We start from the raw sequence: 23,133 nt of genomic DNA, 5'->3' as shown, positions 1-23,133 counted from the left end.
ACAGGAAGGAAGAAAGGAAGGAAGAAAGGGAGAGAGGGAGGAAGGGAGGGAGGGAGGGAGGGAGGGAGGGAGGGAGGGGCCATCCTATCTACAGATCAGGCCCAGCAATTTCATAGGGGCAGGATCTCCCCTACAAAGGAGCAGAACCATTCCTCTGAAGCTGAGAGACCGACCACTCATCACCTCTCACCTGCCCCCAACCACAGGTAGCCTTTCCTCATCAAAGGTCACCTGCAGCACTTGTTAAAGTGTGATTCCCAACGCCTTCCTTTAGAAACACTGATTCAGTAGGACTGAGTTAGGTGGCCTGCAATCTGTGTTGATAGCAGCCCCAGATCAATGGTTATCAAACGGGAGCCTGCAGCTGAATCACTGGGAGGGCTGGTTAAAACACAAATTACCCCTGAGTTTCTGGTTCAGTAGGTCTGGAGTGTGGTCCAGGAACCTGCATTTCTAACAAGCTCCCATGTGAGGCCAAGGTTCCTCATCCTGGAAAGCACACTCTGAGAACCATTTGACTAGATGCTTCAAATAACCTAGTGAGTTCAGGAAAAAAAAGTTCATAACACATTTCTCTAAAACTATCATTGGAATGATGTTTTGTTTTGTTTTTCTCAGCCTTGTAATTATCCCAATTAAGATGTCATCCAACAATTTTCAGTGAGCTAACCATCAGATTCAAACACTCCTCTGTGACCTCTATATAGACAGAAATAAGGAAGAGAATGCCCAATCTACTGTTTTTACTTCACCGAGGTCCAAACCACGTACATATAGTCAGTAATGTCTGGATTGTACAGGACAAAGAGTTAACACACAACAAAGGAGGACAGGGAAAGCTATCAAGAGAACAGAGACAGCTTTCAAAGCTGGTATTCCTGGGCCAGACTCAGATCTCTGCTATGTCACCACGTAGCACCTAGTGGAATGAGCAAGAGCTAATTTTTAAAAGCTGATCCAGGCACGCCTGTTATTTAGACATCCAAATTGGGCCATGGGGGCTTGAGGAATGGTGCCTCGCAGCTAGATCTGGCCACTATAAACTCTGGCTGGTTGCATCACTACTTTCCATGAGGAATTTAAGGGGTGTGACTGCATCTTTTCCAACCCTGCATTCCACATGTGACAAAACTGATCCAGCTGTTTGTCTGAAAGAAATTCCTTGCTGTCCTTAAAAATTAAAAAGCAAGTGGATATCCGTCCTTCAGGGGCAAATCTCCAGCTGGAAACTGGTACAGGCGGTTGCGAAACAGAGACAGGGCCCTGGAGAGCATCTGCTTTTAAATTCTTACCTCGCCATAGGGGGGTTAGCCCCATCTTGCTTTTTGTAATGGCAGATTCTGGATGGAGGGTGCTGGCTTGGCCCAAAGCTCTTGAGAAGTGTTCATCCACTACTGACCCAATGTCTCCCTGGAAATAAGTGAAAAGGACACAGCGAGAGTTAAGGTACTCCATCTCGGCAGGCTGGTCTTTCTCCTCCTCCTCCTCCTCCTCATCCTCCTCCTCCTCCTCCTCTTGTTTGCTGGGAAGGGTGACTTCCAGAGAGTCCTGCATCTTGCTGTATACCGCTAACTTTTTCTGGGATGGAATAAACAAAACACAGTATCAAAGACAGTTTGTAAAAAAGCATTAACTATTTAACTTTTCAATTTAAATATATATATTTATATATATATAAAATAACATATGTTCTTAAACTGATTCTTCATCTGCTTTACCCCATCTTTCCCTTCCCCAAACCAACCTTCTCCTTCCCACCCTCAAAAAAAATCTATTTCAAATTTAGAAGAAAAATTAAAGACCTTATCAGATTGTATATTTCCAGAGTGTGAAAGTTTTTTTGTTAATCTAGATATACCAAAAGAAGGATGACTTTGCAAAAAACAAACAAACAAAAAAAGACAGATTCCTTCCCCACTTTTCTTCCACTTTTTATTTTAAACATTTAACGTATGGCAACTCTATAGTTTGGGACATGGAGAAATGGGGGATGGAGGCCTAATTATCTGAGGGTGGGGTGGAGGAGAAAAGAGCTTTCCATAAATGAAATAAACTAAAATAAAAACAGGAATGTAGCATCTTATAAAAGGATTTGGCAGATGTGCCCAACTCATTTCTCAAAAATCAAACTAAAATGACAAAATAAGTCTGTGTGAAGATTCATTTTGCATGGAACATATTTTTCAGATGTTCCACTTACCACCATTATCATAGAGAGAAAAAGGGTATTGTTGTGGCTTACAGAAAATAATACAAGATGCTAGCAATGGCTAGCGTGGCTTTCAAATAAAAATGAGAACATTTGGATGATTTTTAAAACATTTTTAAACGTATGGGAATAGTGATACTAATAGTTAATATATTATGCCAGACACTTACAAAACTTTATACTTATTAATGGCCCCACTTAATCCTTATGATTCTATAATGCAGTTGTTGTTATCCTCCACATTTTAAACACGAAGAAACAAAGGCACAGAGAAGTGAAGTAAACTGCCAAAGCTCACAGAGCATGTGAGTGGTGGAGTCAGGATGTGTAATAAAAATATGCAGACTTACATATGTGTGTACATGTATGTGATGGAGAAGAGCAGGGGAGAGGTATCTACTGTGGGAATCAAAATTGCCAAAGTGTGTTTTGTATGGTTTTTCTGTCTGGTAAGTTTTTCATTGTTATTTTCTTATTCTTGCTTTTCAGTATTTCCAAAACATTTATCATCGAACACACATTACTTTTATTATCAACAACTTTAATGTGAACTAGATATAAGGAGATAATGCTGAAGGTTATAAAATTCAATATCCTAATGACAGAATGAGCATTCTATCATCTATATACCTGTAAAAGTTGATCCTTTGTCATACTATGTTTTTAATTTCAGAAAATAAAATGCATGCTGGAAAATGAATGTGAGTAGAAAAAAATAAATGATTCTAGAATACTCAGTAATCACATAATTTTGCAAATGTTATCAAAACACATAACTCCAACTCTTATGTTTCTAAGCTTCAAAATCTGTAGCCACAAATTATAAATGCTTCATTCAATAAACTCAACTCTTTCCCCTAGCAGTGAATATGTTGTTCTTGTGTGAGGTGAATCCTGAAATGTTCAGGTATATTATGAGCAACTGCTTGTTATTTTGGGGCTGCTATTTATAAATATGTGTATTGATTTTTTGTTTAAAATATGTATCAATGTAATTAGCACTTTGATTATCTATTGACAGATAATTCATTCCTTGTGAGTATATATGTTTTGCTGGTGAATAGGTGGTTGTAACGATTGAGTGGTTATATTTCTTATAGTCTCTTTGCACAAATTTGAACATGTTTATAGTTAACTTCATTAGTAAAAACACCACAGTAGCATAAGTTACATATAAAATGAGAGGACTGATGGTCCCACTATGCCAAGGTTACAGGTTCAATCCTCTGTCAGGGTGCATATAAGAAGCAACCAATAAATGCAGAAGTGGGTAGAACAACAAATCGATCTTTCTCTCTCTTCCTCTCTCTCTAAAATCAATCAATAAATAAAAATTTTCAAATGAGAGGATTGATCTAAATGACCTCTAAAGTTACTCCTAACTTTAAATTCTGTTATAAAATTAAATGAATATTATGATTTATTAGTCAAATCACAGTCCTGTTTCTCTGGGCACATGGGCATTTACTCGGAGTCATATCATGTTAAGCATATACACACACTCTTTGCCTAATACCCTGGCATATTAGAAAGAAGCAGTTTATATATGGGAAGGAAATTAAAACTAATCTACAGAGTAGCTTCACTGTCCACAAGAGTTCATCACTATCTATGAAACTGATTTTAATTTTCTGTTAATGTCCAGTTCAGCATTAGTTTGTGAGAACTGAGTTTCACAGCTATTGTTTCATTTGTTTTCAATGTAATCCTGGCTGTGTTAACACAGAAGGCGATGTGTTATTTTATCCAAATTAGCAATCAATTATGAGATGAAATAAAACTAAATTTTTATATATGTAAAAAGCTTTAAACTGCAAATCCTGATATAAATGTAGTGGAGTATTATGACCTATACCAATAATATATATTTTTTTAATTTTTTAATTGATAGTAGTTGAATTTAGTGTATACATTTACTATTTATTTAAGATGATAGAATGTGATCATTGCAAACTAATTTTATGTTTTTCTTTTTAAACCATTGCTGAATGGCTGGATACAAATAAATAAATCTAAAAATTATATACTTTTCAATATAAAATGGGGAAAATTGAGCAAAATCTGCTACTGTATCATAATGCCTTTTATTCATCTATTTTCTAAAAATCATTCTTTTGTTGATGGACACATTGATTCCTTTATTCTTTATATATCACATAAATGTAATATGTCTGCCTATGCACATATGCATTTATATGAATATATATTAATATATTATTCCTTTTGATATGAAAACACCTGTGATTCTGCTAAAATGTCTATATTGACTCCTCTATGTAAGTAAAAATGTTTGGAACTATTATAAAATATACTTCTTTTTTTGTTATTGTTCTCCCAACTCTTTAAGGCAGGTCTACTAATTAAATAAATTTGACTGGAGACTATCAAAGAAATAAAATGAAAAGGGAGCCTATGACATATTTACTAATAAGGAGTAAAAATGCATATCTATCATTCATTCCCTCTTATACATTTTTCAGATTAAGTTGGGGCAATTTTCACAAATTAGAGTGAATCAATTTAAACATTTACATTTATAACACACACACACACACACACACACACACACACACACACACACATTTATAGCCTTACCACCAACATCAATGTTTAAAGGAAAAATTCTAAAGTAGCCAAATGGCCTGATAGCTACCTAAAATGCTAACATTTAATTTGCATACATTTTTCAAACACTGAGTCTGAGCATGAAGAAAATAGAACACAGAATGTAAACAGCAATTGATCGATATGCTGACATTCACAACATCCTAATATTCTTCTCCATGGACTCCAGCCTCAGCTACTTTCTGTGACCTGTGCTTTAGAGTCTAAGTTAGACGGTAAATCAATTCGTTGCCCTTTTTTAAAACTATGTTACTCGTGTGCACTTTTCTATATCACCTTGGTGTTTGTTCCCTGGAATGCAGCTTCCTTAGTGTTATCTTCTTTCTTGAGAATATAGAAAGTTCAAAATGTTGAGAATAAATCTCAAATCATCAAAACCTAAATTTCTCGAAACAACATTGAAAAGCAATCTAGTTCATATTTTTCTCAAAACGCACAATCATTCCCTAAAAAGAGTCAAATCTCTCAGAAATGTTCTTGCTTTTCTTATGAAACCCTGAAGAGTCATTAGCAAAAATAAAGAACCCATCCAAAGGGACTTCAAAAACTACAAGTCCGTTTATTTAATGCACATTAACTGGCTCATCTCCATCTCATAGTAATGGCTACTGTCCAGGTAAAATGACATTCAGGTAAAGAGAAACAATGAGCAAGTTAATAGGCACAGCGCTAAGACTGACTCAGGAAGAGGTTAGAGGAGCGGTGTGAAGGGGGCCGCTGGCCAGTGCAAACCGTACCCAGCCACCTCGCAGCCTGCCATCAGGCGCAACAGAAACAAACTTGCACAGGAATGTGCAGGGGAAAGGGTTTGTCTGACAAGAGAAAGACTTCCATGTCAGGAGCCAAATACCACTAACTCCCCAAGGCTTAAGGCTAAGAAAAGCCAAATGATTACTGTGCATATGTGGAAACTTTTTTCCTAAGGAAACAAAAGTATTTTAATGAATCATTGGATATTTTGAAACAGCTTTTTGCTTTTCTTTCTTTCTTTCTTTCTTTTTTTCCTCTTTCGACTGGCTATCTTCTCTAAATGCAACAATTTTATGTCCAAAATATGCTTTACTATAATATGAGCCAGAAGTAACTGTTTCAAAATTGTAAAGTCTATAGAAATAGCACATTGCTCTTTGATCATATTTTTCTGAATTCACTTGAATAACAGATTTTAAAAAATATCTCAGACAGACATGAAATTTTGATCCTTAGCCTATTTGGAAGAGGAGGAATCAGGTTATAGGAGGGCGGGTCAGGAGAAGGAAGATATGCCACACATTTCCTATTTTTTATTAACTCTCTCAAACACATTTTGAATAATTATTTGCAATTTATATATGCAAAAACTGAATTACTTGACTAGGGTCATCTAACTATTAAATAGCAGAGATAGAACTAGAACCTACTTCTAACTAGCTACCTACAAAGCATGTACCGAGAAAACAGACGGCAGGAAATGCGTCCCTATAGGATATTTATTTTAATTGAATAGGCAGACGCCCGGAGTCAGCATGGCATCACTTGCTAAGTAAGGGGAGTCTAAAGTTATCTATAACATTAATACAATTAGTAAACATATATCGAAAGTATGGCTATTAAGAAATGCAGTATTCTTCATTATATATATCGATAAAACTGAACTTCTATATCTAAACATGTATTGTCCCCTTGACCAGTCAGATACATAATGCAATTGTTTACCATTTTTCTGGAAATCATTTTGGGAACAGTGAGCAGAATCAGTTTGTGAAGCACAGTCACACCTTGAGATTCTGTTTTGTTTGCTATTTTTAATTTGTTTTGTTCTTAACAGTTGTAAGGAGCAAACCAAAAATAATATTAACATGATCAGCAATTTTTTTTTTTTTTTAGCACACTTGCCTCTCAATGATTCTGGTCATGATAAAAAAAATCAAACCCTTTTTCTTTTCAAACCCATCTCCTCCAAGGATGAACATTTTCCAGTTTTGAGGATGTTCAAAAAAATACGCCACAGGCTTAGAGAGAATTTCAAAATTTTCATTCCCAAAATTGTTTAAGCAATGATCACAAAATAAAGGTATGTGTTCTCTCTCAAACTGACTGCTATGAATGGAACACTAGTCCCAATGTATAAATTTCTGGTATATTTGCATAAACCTATTACAAGACTTAGGGCATGATTTCAGTTTTTAAAGATGTATCTGTTATTCATTGAATTGTCCGTTAATTCCTATTTTGTGTCAGTAATTGTGCATAGACTTGGAGCCACAAAGATCAAAGTCATAGCCTACCTCTAAACTTGTAGTTGGGAAAGCATTGTAAAGGCAATAGAAAGTAAAGGGAATCTTGTGGTTTATCCATATGGCTAATTGTTTTATTTCTTCAAAGAGCTAATGCTCAACAATTTAAAAATAAGAAAAGTAAGCAGACAATGTTAGGTAAGTTACTGATTGTTTTCTTGTTTCTAAGGAAAGCTAGATGGGAAGGGAGCAATAGGAAGGACTGCAATAGGAGAAAGGATTTAACCAAAACTTGTCCATGAGTCTGGGTAGCCCTCTGGACCTCAGCTTCCTCTTCTGAAAATGAGGAATTTTGACTTGATTATATTATAGGTCTGGTCCAATTCTATATCCTAATAAGCAACATGCTGGAGCTCTAGAAAAATTCACACTTAATTTTGTTTCTTCCATTGGCTGCCTCATCTGATTTTGCAGGACACTAGCCAAAAACACCCTACAGACCATTGAAGGCTAATTCATTTCCAGACATGGGTCATCTAGCCTGATTCCCAGGAATTAGTTTCAGTACTTCTTTTATCTGTCTTCACAGTAACAAAAAATACTGCATCTTTTGAGGCCCCCCACTAAATCCCACACGGACAAGTGTTTTGGCATACTAAAATAATATACTTTTAAGAGCAAAAGACACCTGTTTACTTTAGGTCATTCTCTTCTTCCTATATTAAAATAAGAGAAAAGTGAAAAATAGTTCAGTTATCCAGTTCAGACCACACTTTTAAATTACTGGCATAAATCTGGTATCCACTGAACTATCTATAAATATGGCATTAATGACTTGTTTCTAGCAGCAGATGTTTGTGTCCAATGGCTCAAGGCATTCTTAGGGTCTCCCTAAATGAATAGTTAAAGCAGAAAACCAGCTGCTTAAGGATATGTGTTTTGAAAGATTCAAGGCACAGTTTTGCCCCCCAACTATTTCTTTTACTTGTATCTGCCAGAGACTGATATGCAAGTATCAGAGATCTTTTGTTTCTTTCTCTTTTCTCTTTAAAGTAATTTTTATTATTGTCCAACCACAGTTTACATTCAATACCATTCCACACCAGTTTCAGATGTACAGCAAAATGGCCAGAAAACCATGCACTCTACAGACTGGTCCCCCTGCTGCCCCAAGCACCCACCTGGCCCTATACCCAGTTATTTCAACATTATTGACTATATTCTCCATGCTGCAATCCACATTTCTGTGGCTATTCTGCAACTACTAATTTGTACTGCTTAATCCCTTCACCTTTTTGACCCAGCCCTCCAACTCCTTCTCCTCTGAAAACTGTCAATCTGGTCTCTGTATCTTTGAGTCTGTTTCTATTTTGTTGTTGTTGTTTATTTTGTTCCTTAGATTCCACATATAAATGAAATCATATGGTACTTGTCTTTCTCTGACTGGCTTATATCACTTAGCATAAAACCCTCTAGGTCCATTCATGCTGTCATAAAAGGTAAGATATCCTTCTTTTTTATGGCCAAGTAGTATTCTATTGTGTAAATGTACCGTGGCTTTTTTATCCACTCATCTACTGATGGGAAACTAAGCTGCTTCCAAATCTTGGCTATTGTAAATAACACTCTAATGAGCATAAGGATGCATATATTCTTTCAAATTAGTGTTTTGGGTTTCTTTGGATATATTCCCATAAGTGGAATCGCTGGGTTATAAGACAATATTTTTCTGAAAATAATACCTTAAGTTATTTCCCATTACTAGATGTATTAGTTTGGATTTTTTTTTTTTTTTTGAGAGAGAAAAAGGAAGGGAGAGGGATGGATAGAAACATCAATGAGAAAGAAACATCATCACTTGGCTACCTCCTGCACACCCCCTCCTGGGGATTATGCCTGCAAACCAAGCATGTGTCCTGATCGGGAATCAAATCAGTACCCTCTTGGTTCATTGGTGTGCTCAACCACTGAGCCAGACCAGCCAGGCTGGGTTTTTTTGTTTTTTGTTTTTTTACACTAACTGGAAACAGGATCTGTGGGAATTTGATCCAGGTTAAGCACCGAAGTTTTAGAATGATAATCTTCTAACTCACAAATTTGTTTTAGGATCTGTCTTCAGTATTCTGAGCATAATATTTTTAGTCTCACTGAAAATTCCCTTTGCAGAGAAACATAAGACAGAAATATGCATACTGCCTATTGGGGTAAGCTCAGTATCTTTTCTGTAATAGCCCAAAGAGTCAGTGGACGGGGTGGTTCTACCTTCTGAATACTCTCATTTCCTTTGGTATGGGACATGTCCCTGCCATCCCCGACATCATGAGACTTAATAAGTGGTCGGTGAAGTGGGGCTTCCTTGCATTTATCCAAAATACTCAAATTTTCAAAGTGTTACCTTGTCCTGGCATTTGGTTCCCATCACTCCGAATGATTTTATAGATTTCAAGCCTGCCTTTACTATCATTATTGTAATCTTCATTCGGGTTGACTGCCGGAGACAACAGTTCAGTTAGTTATTTTAAAGTTTAATTTTCTTCTTTAGCTTTGAATTTTCTGGCTGCAAAGTTATTGGGAGCACAAAACTGTGGGGCACATTAAGCGCCTAAGTCTCTGCAGTCAAGTAAATTTGTGTAGTGTGGAATTATAGGGGCTGTTTTTTCTCAAAGAAAGTCCTGGATGAATTCTTATAAACTCACTTAAGTCCTTGTTTACAGTTGTAAAAAAAATTAGATCCTGCACCGTAAATAAGTGGACTGTGTACTGAAACTACCTAAGATATAATTGTATTCTTTCTTCTTCATGAATCTAAACTTACATTAGAATAGCAATGAAATATGAGGCACTTAAAGCTGACTGTTAATACCACTTCTTGCATACTATTTTAAATAAATAAATGTTCATTTGCTAAGTGGATAGCCTACTTCATCAACAAAGGATGCAACATGGATAGCAAAAGTCATTAGCATAATACAAATGCTTGCAAAAGGACTTTGGAATGCCTAAACTAAAAAAGTACACTACCAAGGACTTGGAAAGAATTTCAAGCTCCAAGGCCAAAGAATCTACTGCATATTAATCTTCTTTATCAAGAAGTTGATTTGGAGCTCGAAAGACAAGAATAAGCTTATTGTGCAATAGCAAAAAAAAAAAAAAATCTTGGGATACTGCATGGCATGGTGGAAAGATGCTACATTGGGGAGTAGGGGATTCTGAAGGTTCTAATTTTGTCACCAACTAGCTTTGAGATATTTAGCCAGGCATCGGAATCCTATGACTATCCATGTTCCTGTTTGTAAAAGGAGGGCTTGAGGCATGTTTTTCCAGTTTTTCCCCCTGACAAACAGAATCTCAGAGAGGTTTTATGACCTAACCGAGGTGACAGAGTCCAGAGAAAGAGTTTAAACTCTTACAAATTTATAACTGGAGTTATGTCTCCCAAGGGCATTGAATTCTTGTGAAAGATGCACGCAGCGACTGTCATCTTTGAAGAGGACAGAGTAAACGTGCACATACTTGAAGCCCAAAGTATGATTGTTAAAACTTCCTACATCCAATTAGAAAACTAGCTATTGTTCTCAGCTTTCACTACCCCATCGGCAAACTATACAATTCTGAAAGTTTTGCTTTAAGCATCTTCCTGAGGTTAACATTATGATTACAGAGGGTGGGGCGGGGTCAGAGAACAACAGACTGTCTGCACTTAAGATGAGAAATCCACTGGGTATGAAGAGAATCTATGATTTCAGATAATTTCCCTCAATGTTTCCTGACACATATTTTGAATTTTTTTCTTGGTTCCTACTGTCACTGTTAGAATACAAGTGCATTCCTCTCTACACACGTTCTGCAGTGTCATCATGCCTTCAGAGCATGTGCTGAAAGACTGAGTCAAGAGTTCTCATGAGATGTTAGGGGCTGATGTAGTAAGGCTATAAAGAGATGGTGGGCCAGGGAGTTTAGCATCCCTTGGCAAATCCTGACTCTGCAGAGAACACTGCAAGATTTATGCATAGCCATGCAATTTCTAGGAATTAACGCCAGGGCCTATAAAATTAACCCAGACATATTTGCATATTACTTGGATTCTTTTAATCTACTGCACACCTAGGTAACACATTGCAGTTAGCTATGGCTTTATAGTACTAACCTGTTACTCACCTACAATGTATATGTTCAATAAAAACCTTAGCTTAAAATTTTAAGTGCACATTTGTGCTGTTAGGAAAAACTTGAAAAGTACACATATCTGGAGTATGAAGTTCTAGTGTTCCAAATTCTTTTTTCAGCTATATGATCATACATTAAGAGGACAAATATACCTATGTTTAAAAATCCATCATAATGAACCATTTTAAAGTATACACAAATTTACAAGAACTTCAGAGCTATATAGGTTTGAGAAAAAAAATCAGTTCAAAGATATACTACTATAATTGAATACAGAAGTCATATAAAACTTTAGTACTCTGTTTTCTAACATTTTATTAATGACCGTTACACTTTATTAATAACTTTATCATTTTTTCTGCTTTCTCCCCCCCCCCCTTTTTCTCCTCAACAAATCAAATGTTTAAATGCAGTAGAAGTTGTAGCCCTTATTTTTGTCTCCCAGGCAAGATGTTATTAGGGGTCACTTCCCACGTACGGAGAAAATGATCTTCATGGATAATAATGATAAAACCTTATGGAATGCAAAAACAACCAAAATATGTATTCTCAGATGACTGCATTGGGGCCAAGTCAGTATCAGTCCCACTTCACCCACGCACCACACAGTCTAAAAACGCTGTCAGCCTGATAAGAATTTCCTGATTTACTCTTTTTTTCCAATAGAAAATATAGGTCATCAAAATAAACTCCTGACAGTGAAAGAACAATCGTTATACTAGCGAGTCTCTTTTTCATTTGTTAGCCAGTTATAGGCAAATAGTTTCTTTACTTGACTAAAAAAAATAATAATAATCTTGAACAAGCCATTTTGGTAAAAGCAACATACAAATTTGCAAGCACATCTCTCAACTAAGTTATTTAGGTCAACTCAGCCACACATCTATTCAAACAAAATCTACAGAATTCCAAGGTACAGTGGAAGTTGATCATTATTTACTAATATGTGCCCCTTGCCAATGTTGACAAGTCAGGCAACAGAGAGAGCTCATTCTTCAGTTTATTGATGGTCTTAGCAGAAGAATGAAATTTCAGGATTGAGTCTCAGGGCTATTGCAAATGTTAGGTGAAGGGCTGGAGTTGTTTCTTATTGAAAGCTAAATGCTGTGGCTTGTAATTTATAATGTTTCTGATATTATATTTTATAGTCTAGCCCAAAATAAGTATTATAGTTCTAACCCCAGTCACAGATCCTTCATATTTTAATGGAATTATTTTCACATTAGAAAATAAAACCTCATTCACATCTACTAGCTCAAGTTATTTTTTAAGAGGAAAAATACCTTCCTGAATGTTCAGTAAAGTCTGAGTCTGTTGCACATCCACATTCCAACTGATAATTGAGGGCCTCTACCGTCTCTGCGATGGAAGCGAGGAGAGGAGGAAAGGGTGTGTCAACTGGGACAGTGTTTATTAAACACAGAAACTGATTTCCAGCACCTCTCTGCCTCACTCCCTAACTTGTACTAAATGGTTTTCTTCATTATTTATATATTTTATATTTAAAGCCAAAAAAAGACAAACAGCATAACCAAAATGTTTTACTCTGTCACCCTTGACCACAAATTACAAAATGTTTTCCCATTCTCCTCCCCAGAAGTAATCTTCTCTGAGATGCTGAACCTGCTGAATATTAAATAATAAAAATGATAGCAAGAAAATGGGGTTCCTCGCTCGTTGTTCTTAGTTGGTCCTTGCGAACCTCATTGTGTGGCAGAAAAATCTGAAGCATGCACCCTTTCCGAGTCAGATGGATTTCACAGTCCCTAAATTCTAAACAGAAGTTATGATTTCTTTCCACCACACATCTAGCAAAGAGACAGAGGAAAAGAAAAATACAGAAATTAAGAGGCCAGATTAACTAAAGAGCCAACCCCTTAAGACTGCCATGAAACATACAGTTCTTGAAAAACTTAAAACAGATCAATAAATTCAGTAGACTATAATTTTCTAACCTTATCTAGTTCCCTCATAAGTGTATTTTTTTTAAGTCTCACCAAATCAACCCACTCTAATCCCGAGGGTCTGAGGACCCTGCTTTGGTATAACCCAGAGCCAGGCACTCACATGTGTCCTGCGCAGCACTAACTAAGCCTTGACACACTCTGCTGGTGTCCAGAGAGGAATACCCAGGGGTACTGAGTGCCAAGTTCCCCAGAACCGTACTCTCTCTTCTGAAAGACTATAGCATCTCCCTGGGTCCCGAACCCCTTTCATCAACAGCATTCTCAGTCACTCTTGACATGGTAGAGAACCCTGATCCAAGGTCACCTCTTGGCCAGAAGAGGACACACACACACACACACACACACACACACACACACACACACTCCACTTCCAACAGGCTGAACTCTAACACCTCTGTGCTTTGGTGGAATGCAGGGTGAATGCGGGTGGGGTGAGGCCACAGGGGTAAACTATATGGTGACAGGAGACTAGACTTTGGGTGGTGAGCACACAATGCAATACACAGATGATGATTTATTAAGGAATTGTACAGCTGAAACATTTAACGTTATTAAATCATTGTTGCCCAAACAAATTTAATTTGTAAAAAAGTGAATGAGGAACTTGGGGATTAATCCCTGTCCTCTAAGTGGTAGTCATAAGAAGACACACTCTGCAAAGAAGTTCTAGCAACGTTTGGGAGGCATTACTCGACACCGTGTTCTACCATAAAAATCCCCGTTCCCTGAGCTCACCTTCCAGGTAGGGCTACCTCCCCTGTCTGCGTCAGGGACACATTCCATCCCATCAATCAAGAACACCCTGAAACCCTCAACCTTCCCAAAAGAAACAAAATATTCGGTTTAAGGGAAGTTTACTCACATACTCCTAGGACAGACGCCCTCGGTGAGCTTCAGGGAACTGAGCCCTAAGCGCTAGGGTGGCTATGAGGGTCGCCTCTGGGTTCCGGCGACCACGCTCCCTGCAGCCCCCAGCCAGGTAATGCCTCCCTCCAGTCCCCGCCGCCCGCCCCGCCGCGCGTCCCTTCCCGAAGCCTCGCCTCCGCTCTTCTGAGCGCTTTCTGCTCGGGGCGCTCCCGCAGGTCCCAGAGCATCCTCCGCGCCACGGGCCCCCACGGGACGTCGCCGAAGCCCCAGCCCGACGCTCTGGGCGCCCCTGGCCCCCGCCCCCGCCCCCGGCCGGCTGCCTGGCCCGTGACTCACCTGCTGGCCAGGTTGGGGCGACGGGTGGCAGTAGGCTGTGGGGCAGGTTGCAGCTGCCACGGGGTTGGGCAGATACTGGGGCGCTCCATACGGCTGGGGGTGATACATCACCTCCGCACAACTCATGGCAGCCGGGGCAGCGGCGGTCCCCGAGCTGCCGCCGCCGAGCTGTGCGCTCGCGCCGCCGCCGCCGCCGCCGCCGCCGCCTCTGTCGCTGCTCCAGCTGCTACTGCGGCGCGGGCGGGTCCTCCGCGGCCGCGGGCTCCGTGCGGGGCGCGGGCTCGGCAGGGCTGGGCAATGAGCGGGAGCCCGTGCGCGGGCACCTTCATCTTCAGCCCCAGCGGAGGTCCCCTGGCCCGCGCTTATATAGCGGCTCGGGCACGCGGCGGCCCGCCGCGCGGCGGGGGCATGACAGCGCCGGGTCCGGCGAGGGCAGCGGCTCCCACGGCAGCGCCCGCCGCAGCCCCAGCCCGGGCCGCGCGGCCCCGGTTTGCAGACACACAAGGCGCGCCCCGGCCGCCCTATCACCGGCGCTCCCGGCTGGGCGCGGGCTGGGGGGCAGGGGCGGAGGGAGGGGGCGGCTGGGGAGGGGGGAGCGCTCGGCCTCCCCGGGGCTGGGACGCGGAGCGCCGCGAAGTTCCTCCAAGTCTGTCCGCGGGCGGGTCGCCCGGCGGGGGGACCTCGGGCAGGGCCGGCTGCGGATTGGAGCGGAGTTTGCAGCCCTCTCCGCCTCCCGGCCGTGGGACGGGGGTGGGAGGGGAATGGTATGCAGAGGCTCCGCGCCCTCGGAGCTCCGCGGTTCCCACCCCGTCTCCGTCACCTGGCTGCTGGCGAGGTCTTCCCTCCCCAAGGAGCTTTCTCTGGGAACCGGAGGGAGAGGCCAGGGCCTGCGGGAAGCTGAGTGCGCGGAGGAGAAACAGAGCAGGCTCAAAGTGAACTGGGATATCCCCTCCATTCACTATAACCATAAGTGAAAGTTAACTTTATTACAAGTGCGCGCATGCCAGGAATGAAACGCAGTGTTCAACAAGCAATCTCCGCTTTAAGTTTGCACCTTGGTGGTATGCCATTCTTTCTGGCTGGTCCAGCCTAGTTTCCATAGAGCAACAGAGAGTAACAATCCATGTTGCTCATTCAGCTACTCTTTAAAGGTTTATCTATGTGCAAGTGACTTATAACCTTCCCTAAAATGAAAAAGAAAACCTGTTGTAGAAATTGCTATACAATCAGGTAAAGCAGAAAAGAATTGCTTATTTTATAAATGAGTAAACTCTACCTCTGACCTTTAACAAAAAGATTTCGCCCCTCATCCATAGGTATCGTGTTGTGACATAGCAAGCTTTTTTGTTTCCACAGAGACTATCCTTTGTCAGAGGAAAGTCCTTCTGGAGGTCAAGTGTACTGATGCTGTTGTGGACTGAACTGTGGCCCACCCCCAAGTCCATGCATTGAAGCCCTAACCCCCATGTGACTAGTTAGAAACAGGGCCAGTAAGGAGGAAACTAAGGTTCATCGAGACCATAGGGTGGGGTCCTAACCTAGGACTGGTGTCCTTAGGAGAAAAAAACACCAGTTATCTTTCTCTGTGCTGACAGGGGAAGGGTCTCGTGAGGACCCAGTGAGAAGGCACAGGTTACCAGCCAGGAAGAGTGGTCTCACCAAAAAGCAATCCTGAGAGCACCTTGATCTTGGACTTTTAGTCTCCAAAACTGTGAGAGTATAAGTTTCTGCTGTTTAAGCCTCCCGGTCTTGGTATTCATGATGGCAGTCATGTCAGAAGTCAGTACTAGTGCAGATATATAGCACCAATATATATTATTAATGTTTATATAGGTGTGTATGTATAACAGCACTGACACATACATACATATACAGTTACACATACACAAACTCATACACTTAAACAAACTATAAAAATTGTATAGGAACTTTTAGCTACTCATACAGCTCTCATTCACTCACCCATTCTTTCATTCATTGAATGTTAAAAATATATATTTATTAAGGGTTTAAACAGTTTGGACTCTAAATGTGCTCTTTGTAGTGGAGCAGTTTTCCTATCTATAAGTTGTATAGGAATTTTCCTTGCCCAGTGTGCTCAATTGGTTGAGTGTCATCCCATACACCAAAAGGTCACCAGTTTGATTCCCTGTCAGGGCACTTGCCCAAGTTGCACGTTTAATGGGAGGCAACTGATTTGTGTATTTCTCTCACATCGATGTTTCTTTCTCTCTCCCTTTTCCTTCCTCTCTCTCTAAAATCAATAAAAGCATATGAAAAGATATGTAAGAATTTCTTTAAAGTTTATTACTGCCTTTTCCCAAATTGACATTCCCTGTTTACACCCTTTTCCTATATTCCAGATTCATCTCTTCAGCTTTATGTCTGGATGGCTCCACATAGATATTCCATAGGAAGCTCAGTCATAACAGCACTAGTAGTGTCTCCATATCCACAAAGTGATCCTCTTCTTTATTCTGCACCTCAGGTATTGAACTCCCCCTCACCAATTGCTGAGCTAGAATTATGGGAGTTAATCAATACTCCTCCCTTTTTTAGAGTCCACTTGATCCCAACTTTCACATTTCTACTGATTTTCTCTCCCCAACTCTTTTTTTAAATTTTATTTTATTGTTTAAAGTATTACAAATAGTAGTACATATGTCTCCTTTTTTTCCCCCCATTGGCCTTCCCCCAGGCTCCCCTACCACCTGGCGCATGCCCTGATCCAAACGCTCCCCCCCCCCCCCCCCCCCCGCAGTGTCTCTTGTATCCATTGCTTATATGCATGCATACAAGTCCCCATCCAATCCCCGCCCCCCAGCGTCTTGTATCCATTGCTTATATGCCTGCATACAAGTCCTTTGGTTGATCTCTTCCCCCCTCCCCAACACTCCCCAGCCTTCCCGCTGTAATTTGACAGTCTATTCGATGCTTCACTGCCTCTGCATCTATCTTTTTATTCATCAGGTTATAATGTTCTTTATTATCCATAAATGAGTGAGATCATGTGGTATTTTTCTTTCATTGCCTGGATAATTTCACTTAGCATAATGCTCTCTAGTTCCATCCATGCTGCTGCAAATGGTAAGAATTCCTTCTCTTTTATAGCAGCGTAGTATTCCATTGTGTAGATGTACCACAGTTTTCTAATCCACTCATCTGCTGATGGTCATTTAGGCTGTTTCCAAATTTTAGCTATGGTGAATTGTGCTGCTATAAACATAAGGGTGCATATATCCTTTCTGATTGGTGTTTCTAGTTTCTTGGGGTATATTCCTAGAAGTGGGATCACTGGGTCAAATGGGAGTTCCATTTTTAGTTTTTTGAGGAAACTCCATACTTGCCGGAAACCAATTACTGTTTCACTAATAGAGAGATATGGACAGGAAGCCAGAAGGCTGGTCAACAACCTTAATTGCTCTAACCACTCACTGTTTAGTTGAGGCATTGTTAGCTGAAGCAGCCTCCACCTCTGTTGATCTTGTGTATATTTCTGTTTATCTTGCCTAAGATGTTTTCCCCAAAACCTCAATAAAAGGGATGGCAGGGCCAGAGCAGTCAGTAGTTCTCCCACTAGAGGTGGGCTCCAGCCTGGCCCCCCATTTCGCCAAATTGAATTTCTTCTAGTCTCTTTTCATTTGTGTGTGGCCCTTTTCCAGAACCCTAACCCTGAACCGGAACCCTGAACCACGCGGGACGTGAAAGGGGATCCCACACAGACTATTCTCCACAGTGGCTGCAGCAGTCTGCATTCCCACCAGCAGTGCACGAGGGTTCCTTTTAGTCCCTCTGCATCCTCTCCAGCTCTTGTCTTTTGTTGATTTGTTGATGATAGCCATCTGACAGGTGTAAGATGGTACCGCATTGTCCTTTTGATTTGCATGTCTCAGATAATTAGTGACTTTGAGCATGTTTTCATATGTCTCTTGGCCTTCCTCTGTCTTCTTTCAAAAAGTATCTATTTAGGTCCGTTGCCCATTTTTTTAAAAATATATTTTATTGATTTTTTTACAGAGAGGAAGGGAGAGAGATAGTCAGAAACATCGATGAGAGAGAAACATCAATCAGCTGCCTCCTGCACACCCCCCACTGGGGATGTAACCCGCAACAAAGGTACATGCCTTTGACCGGAATCAAACCTGGCACCCTTCAGTCCTCAGGCTGATGCTCTATCCACTGAGCCAAACCGGTTTCGGCAATTGCCCTTTTTTTTTTTATTGGATTCTTTATCTTCCTTTTGTTAAGTTGTATGAGTTCCCTGTAAGTGTTGGAGATTAAACCCTTATCGGAGATGACATTGGCAAATATGTTCTCCCATGCAGTGGGCTTTCTTGATGTTTTTTGAAGGTTTCTTTTGCTGTGCAAAAGCTTTTTATTTTGATGTAGTTCCATTTGTTTATTTTCTCTTTAGTTTCCATTGCCCTAGGAGCGGTATCGGTGAAGAAATTGCTTCGGCATATGTCTGATATTTCACTGCCTGTGGATTCCTCTAGTATTTTTATGGTTTCCTGTCTTATGTTTAAGTCCTTTATTCATTTTGAGTTTATTTTTGTGTATGGTGTAAGTTAGTGGTCTAGTTTCATTTTTTTTGCATGTATCTGTCCAATTTTCCCAACACCATTTATTGAAGAGACTGTCTTGACTCCATTGTCTGTTCATGCCTCCTTTGTCAAATATTAATTGAGCATGTGGTTTGGGTCAATTTCTGGGTTCTCTGTTCTATTCCATTGGTCTATATATCTGTTCTTGTGCCAGTACCAGGCTGTTTTGAGAACAGTGGCTTTGTAATACAGCTTGAAATCTGGTATTGAGATCCCACCTACTTTGTTCTTCTTTCTCAACATTGCTGCAGCTATTCGGGGTCTTTTTTTATTCCAGATGAATTTTTGGAGAGTTCTTTCTAGGTCTGTGAAATATGCTGTTGGTATTTTAATGGGGAGTGCATTAAATCTATAGATTGCTTTGGGTAGTATGGACATTTTAATGATGTTGATTCTACCAATTCATGAACATGGTACGTTCTTCTATCTGTTTATGTCCTCCTCTATCTCTTTTTTCAGTGTCCTGTAGTTTTCTGCATATAGGTCTTTTACCTCCTTAGTTAAGTTTATTCCTAGGTATCTTAATTTTTTTGGTGCGATGGTAAATGGGATTGCTTTTGTAGTCTCTCTTTCTGTAAGTTCACTATTGGTGTGTAGAAATGCCATAGATTTTTTGGCGTTAATTTTGTATCCTGCTACATTTATTAAGTCTAATAATTTTTGATGGAGTCTTTCGGGTTTTTTATGTACAATATCATGTCATCTGCGAATAAGGACAGTTTTACTTCTTCTTTTCGAATTTAGGATGCCTTTTATTTCTTCTTCTTGTCTAATCGCAATGGCTAATACTTCCAGTACTATGTCGAACAGGAGTGGTGAGAGTGGGCATCCCTGTCTTGTTCCTGTTCTTAGGGGAAATGGTTTTAGTTTCTGCCCATTGAGTATGATGTTGGCTGTGGGTTTGTCATACATGGCTTTATTATGCTGAAAATATGATCCTTCTATTCCCACCTTACTGAGAGTTTTTATCAAGAAAAGGTGTTGGATTTTGTCAAATGGTTTTTCTGCATCAATTGATATGACTATGTGATTTTTATCTCTCAATTTGTGTATGTGATGTATCACATTTATTGATTTGCGGATATTGTACCATCCTTGCATTCCTGGGATAAATCCTATTTGGTCGTGGTGTATGATCTTTCTGATGTATTGCTACAATTTTGTTGAGGATTTTGGCATCTATGTTCATGAGGGATATTGGCCTGTAATTCTCTTTCATTGTGTTGTCTTTATCTAGTTTTAGTATTAGGGTGATGCTGGCTTCAAAGAATGAGCTTGGAAGTGTTCTTTCCTGTTGAATTTTTTGGAATTGTCTGAGGAGGATAGGTTTTAGATCTTCCTTGAATGTTTGGTAAAACTCCCTTGTGAAACCGTCTGGCTCTGGGCTTTTGTTTGCTGGAAGCTTTTTGATGACTGCTTCAATTTCTTCCATAGTTATTAGCCTATTGAGATTTTTAGATTCTTCCTGATTGAGTTTTGTAAGGTTGTATTTTTCTATGAATATGTCCATTTCCTCCAGGTTTTCCAGTTTGTTATAATAGAGTTTTTCATAGTATTTTTTAACAATCCTTTGTATTTCTGTGGGGTCTGTTATTATTTCACCTCTTTCATTTCTGATTTGTTTATTTGGGTGCTCTCTCTTTGCTTCTTGGTGAGCCTGGCTAGAGGTTCATCAATCTTGTTTATCCTTTCAAAGAACCAGCTCTTGGTTTTGTTGATCTTTTTTATTGATTTTTGGTCTCTATGTCATTTATCTCTGCTCTGATCTTTATTATTTCCTTCCTTCTACTTACACTGGGCTTTTCTTGTTGCTTTCTTTCTAATACTTTGAGTTGTAGGGTTAGGTAATTTATTACCATTGTTTCTTGTTTTTTGCAATAGGCTTGTAGAGCTATGAACTCTCAAGACAGCTTTCGCTGTGTCCCATAGATTTTGTATTGTTGTGTTTTCATTGTCATTTGTTGCCATGATGTTTTCTTTCTTCCTTGATATCTCTGGTAACTCAGTCATTGCTTTATAGCATGCTATTTAGTCTCCAGGTGTTTGATTGTTTTTATTGTAGTTGATTTCCAGTTTTATGCCATTGTGATCTGAGAAGATGCTTGATATGATTTCTAAATTCTTGAATTTGAAGAAACTTTGCCTGTGACCCAATATATGGTCTATCTTTGAAAATGACCCATGTGCACTTGAGAAGAATATACATTCTGTGGCGTTGGGGTGAAATGTTCTGAAGATGTCAATTAATTCCATCTGGTCTAATTGAGTCATTTCAGACTGATGTTTCTTTGATGATTTTTTGTTTAGAGGATTTATCCAGTGTTGTTAGTGGGGTATTAAAGTCCCCTACTATGACTGTATTGCTGTCAATCTCTCCCTTGATATCCTCCAAAAGTTTATGTATTTGGGTGCTCCTGTATTGGGTGCATCTATGTTTACCAGAGTTATTTCTTCTTGTTGGATTGTTCCCTTTAGTATTATGAAGTGGCCTTCCATATCTCTTTTTATGTCCTTCACTTTGAGATCTAATTTGTCCGATATAAGTATTGCTACCCCAGCTTTTTTTTCATTTGCATTCGCCTGAAAAATCTTTTTCCATCCCTTCACCATCAGTCTGAGTGTGTCTTTTTTTCTGAGGTGGGTTTCCTGTAGACAGCAGATATATGGGTCATGTTTTCTTACCCACTCAGTTACCCTATGTCTTTTGATTGGGGCATTTAATCCATTTACATTTAAAGTTATTATTGATTGGTACTTGTTTGTCACCATTTTTATTCTTTACCCCTGTGTTCCTTCTTCGCTTCCTATTTCTTCTTTTACAGCAGACCCTTTAGCATTTCTTGCATTGCTGGTTTGGTGGTAATAAACTCCCTTAGTCCTTTTTTTGTCTGTGAAGCTCCTGATTTCATCCTCAATTTTGATTGATAGCCTTGCTGGGTACAGTATTCTCAGATTCAGACCCTTCCTTTTCATGACTTTGTATATTTCAATCCATTCTCTTCGGGCCTGATGTGTTTCTGTTGAGAAATTAGTTGCTAGTCTGATGGAGGATCCTTTGTAGGTAAATTTCTGTCTCTCTTTGGCCCCTTTTAAGATTCTTACTTTGTCATTGGTGTTTTTGCCAATTTAATTATAATGTGCCTTGGCGTCGGTCTTTTGGGATTCATTTTGTCTGGGACTTTGTGAGCTTCTTGGATTTGTGTGAGTTTTTCTTCCCTACATCAGGGAAGTTTTCTGTCATTATTTCTTCAAACAGGTTTTTTATTCCTTCCTCAGTTTTCTCTCCCTCTGGCACCTCTATTATGCAGATGTTGTTTTGTTTTGTGTTGTCCCAAAGTTCCCTTAGGCTCTCCTCCTGTTTTTTATTTTATTTTTTCTAGTTGCTGCTCTGCTTGGGTATTTTTTCCTACCTTGTCTTCTAGCTCACTGATGCTGTCCTCTGCTTCTTCTAGTCTACTGTTGATGCTTTCTATTGATTTCTTTATAGCAGTGATGTCATTTTTCATTACTTCTTGGTTCTTCATTTCCTCTTGGTTCTTACACATAATGTTGAATTTGTCTTCCATTCTCCTCAGCCACCTTATGACCATTTCTCTGAATTCTTTCTCTGACAGGTTGTTTGCCTCCATTTCGTTTACTTCCTTTTCTTGTGATGCCTCCTTTTCTTTCATATGCAGGCTGTTTCTTTGTCGCCCCATGATCTCTCTTCTCCGGGTGTTTGGTTATGTAGTTCTCTCTCTCCTGTGTTGATTTAAAGGCACAAAATACAACACAACAAGGCACAATGCACAAGGTATTGAACACAAATGTATTCGTGATACTAATAACCCCAAATAAAGGTGACCACCAGAAAAAAGAGAATTAGGGGATAAGAAAAAAAAATGAGTGCAAAAATGAAATTGAGTAAAGGAAAAAATAGTAAGGGAGAAAAGAAAGAGAATAAAAAAGAAGAGGGGAAAAAACTATTTATATGGGGAGAAAACTCCAATAGAACAGCCACTAATCCCAACAAATGCAAGCAACAAATACCTAGAGATGAATGCAAACTACAAACAACAAGTAATATCAAGCGAGGCGAGGAAAAACAGAAGCAAAAAAACAAACAAAATCAAAACAAAACAAAAGAAAAAGCAAAACAATCT

At 39.6% G+C, this 23,133-nt stretch overlaps 1 protein-coding gene across 2 annotated transcripts in view; it reads right to left on the bottom strand.

Annotated features, from left to right (window-relative positions):
- VGLL3 (vestigial like family member 3) overlaps window positions 1–15,123 on the bottom strand; it is a 49,052-nt gene extending 33,929 nt beyond the window's left edge. The window contains exons 1-2 of one of the 2 annotated variants that reach the window (XM_079766754.1): window positions 14,388–15,123; window positions 1,293–1,578 (exon numbers count right to left, since the gene is read on the bottom strand). In XM_079766754.1, the coding sequence (XP_079622880.1) occupies window positions 1,293–1,578; window positions 14,388–14,513 (412 nt within the window). In that variant the 5' untranslated portion in view covers window positions 14,514–15,123. The remainder of the gene's footprint in view (window positions 1–1,292; window positions 1,579–14,387) is intronic. The other variant, XM_079766755.1, reaches the window with a different exon arrangement.
- Between the last annotated feature and the right edge of the window lie 8,010 nt (window positions 15,124–23,133).

Source organism: Cnephaeus nilssonii (genome assembly GCF_951640355.1).
Source record: "Cnephaeus nilssonii genome assembly, chromosome: 3".
In the NCBI taxonomy this organism is placed as follows: Eukaryota; Metazoa; Chordata; class Mammalia; order Chiroptera; family Vespertilionidae; genus Cnephaeus; species Cnephaeus nilssonii.
This window is presented reverse-complemented; position numbering and strand designations above follow the sequence as displayed.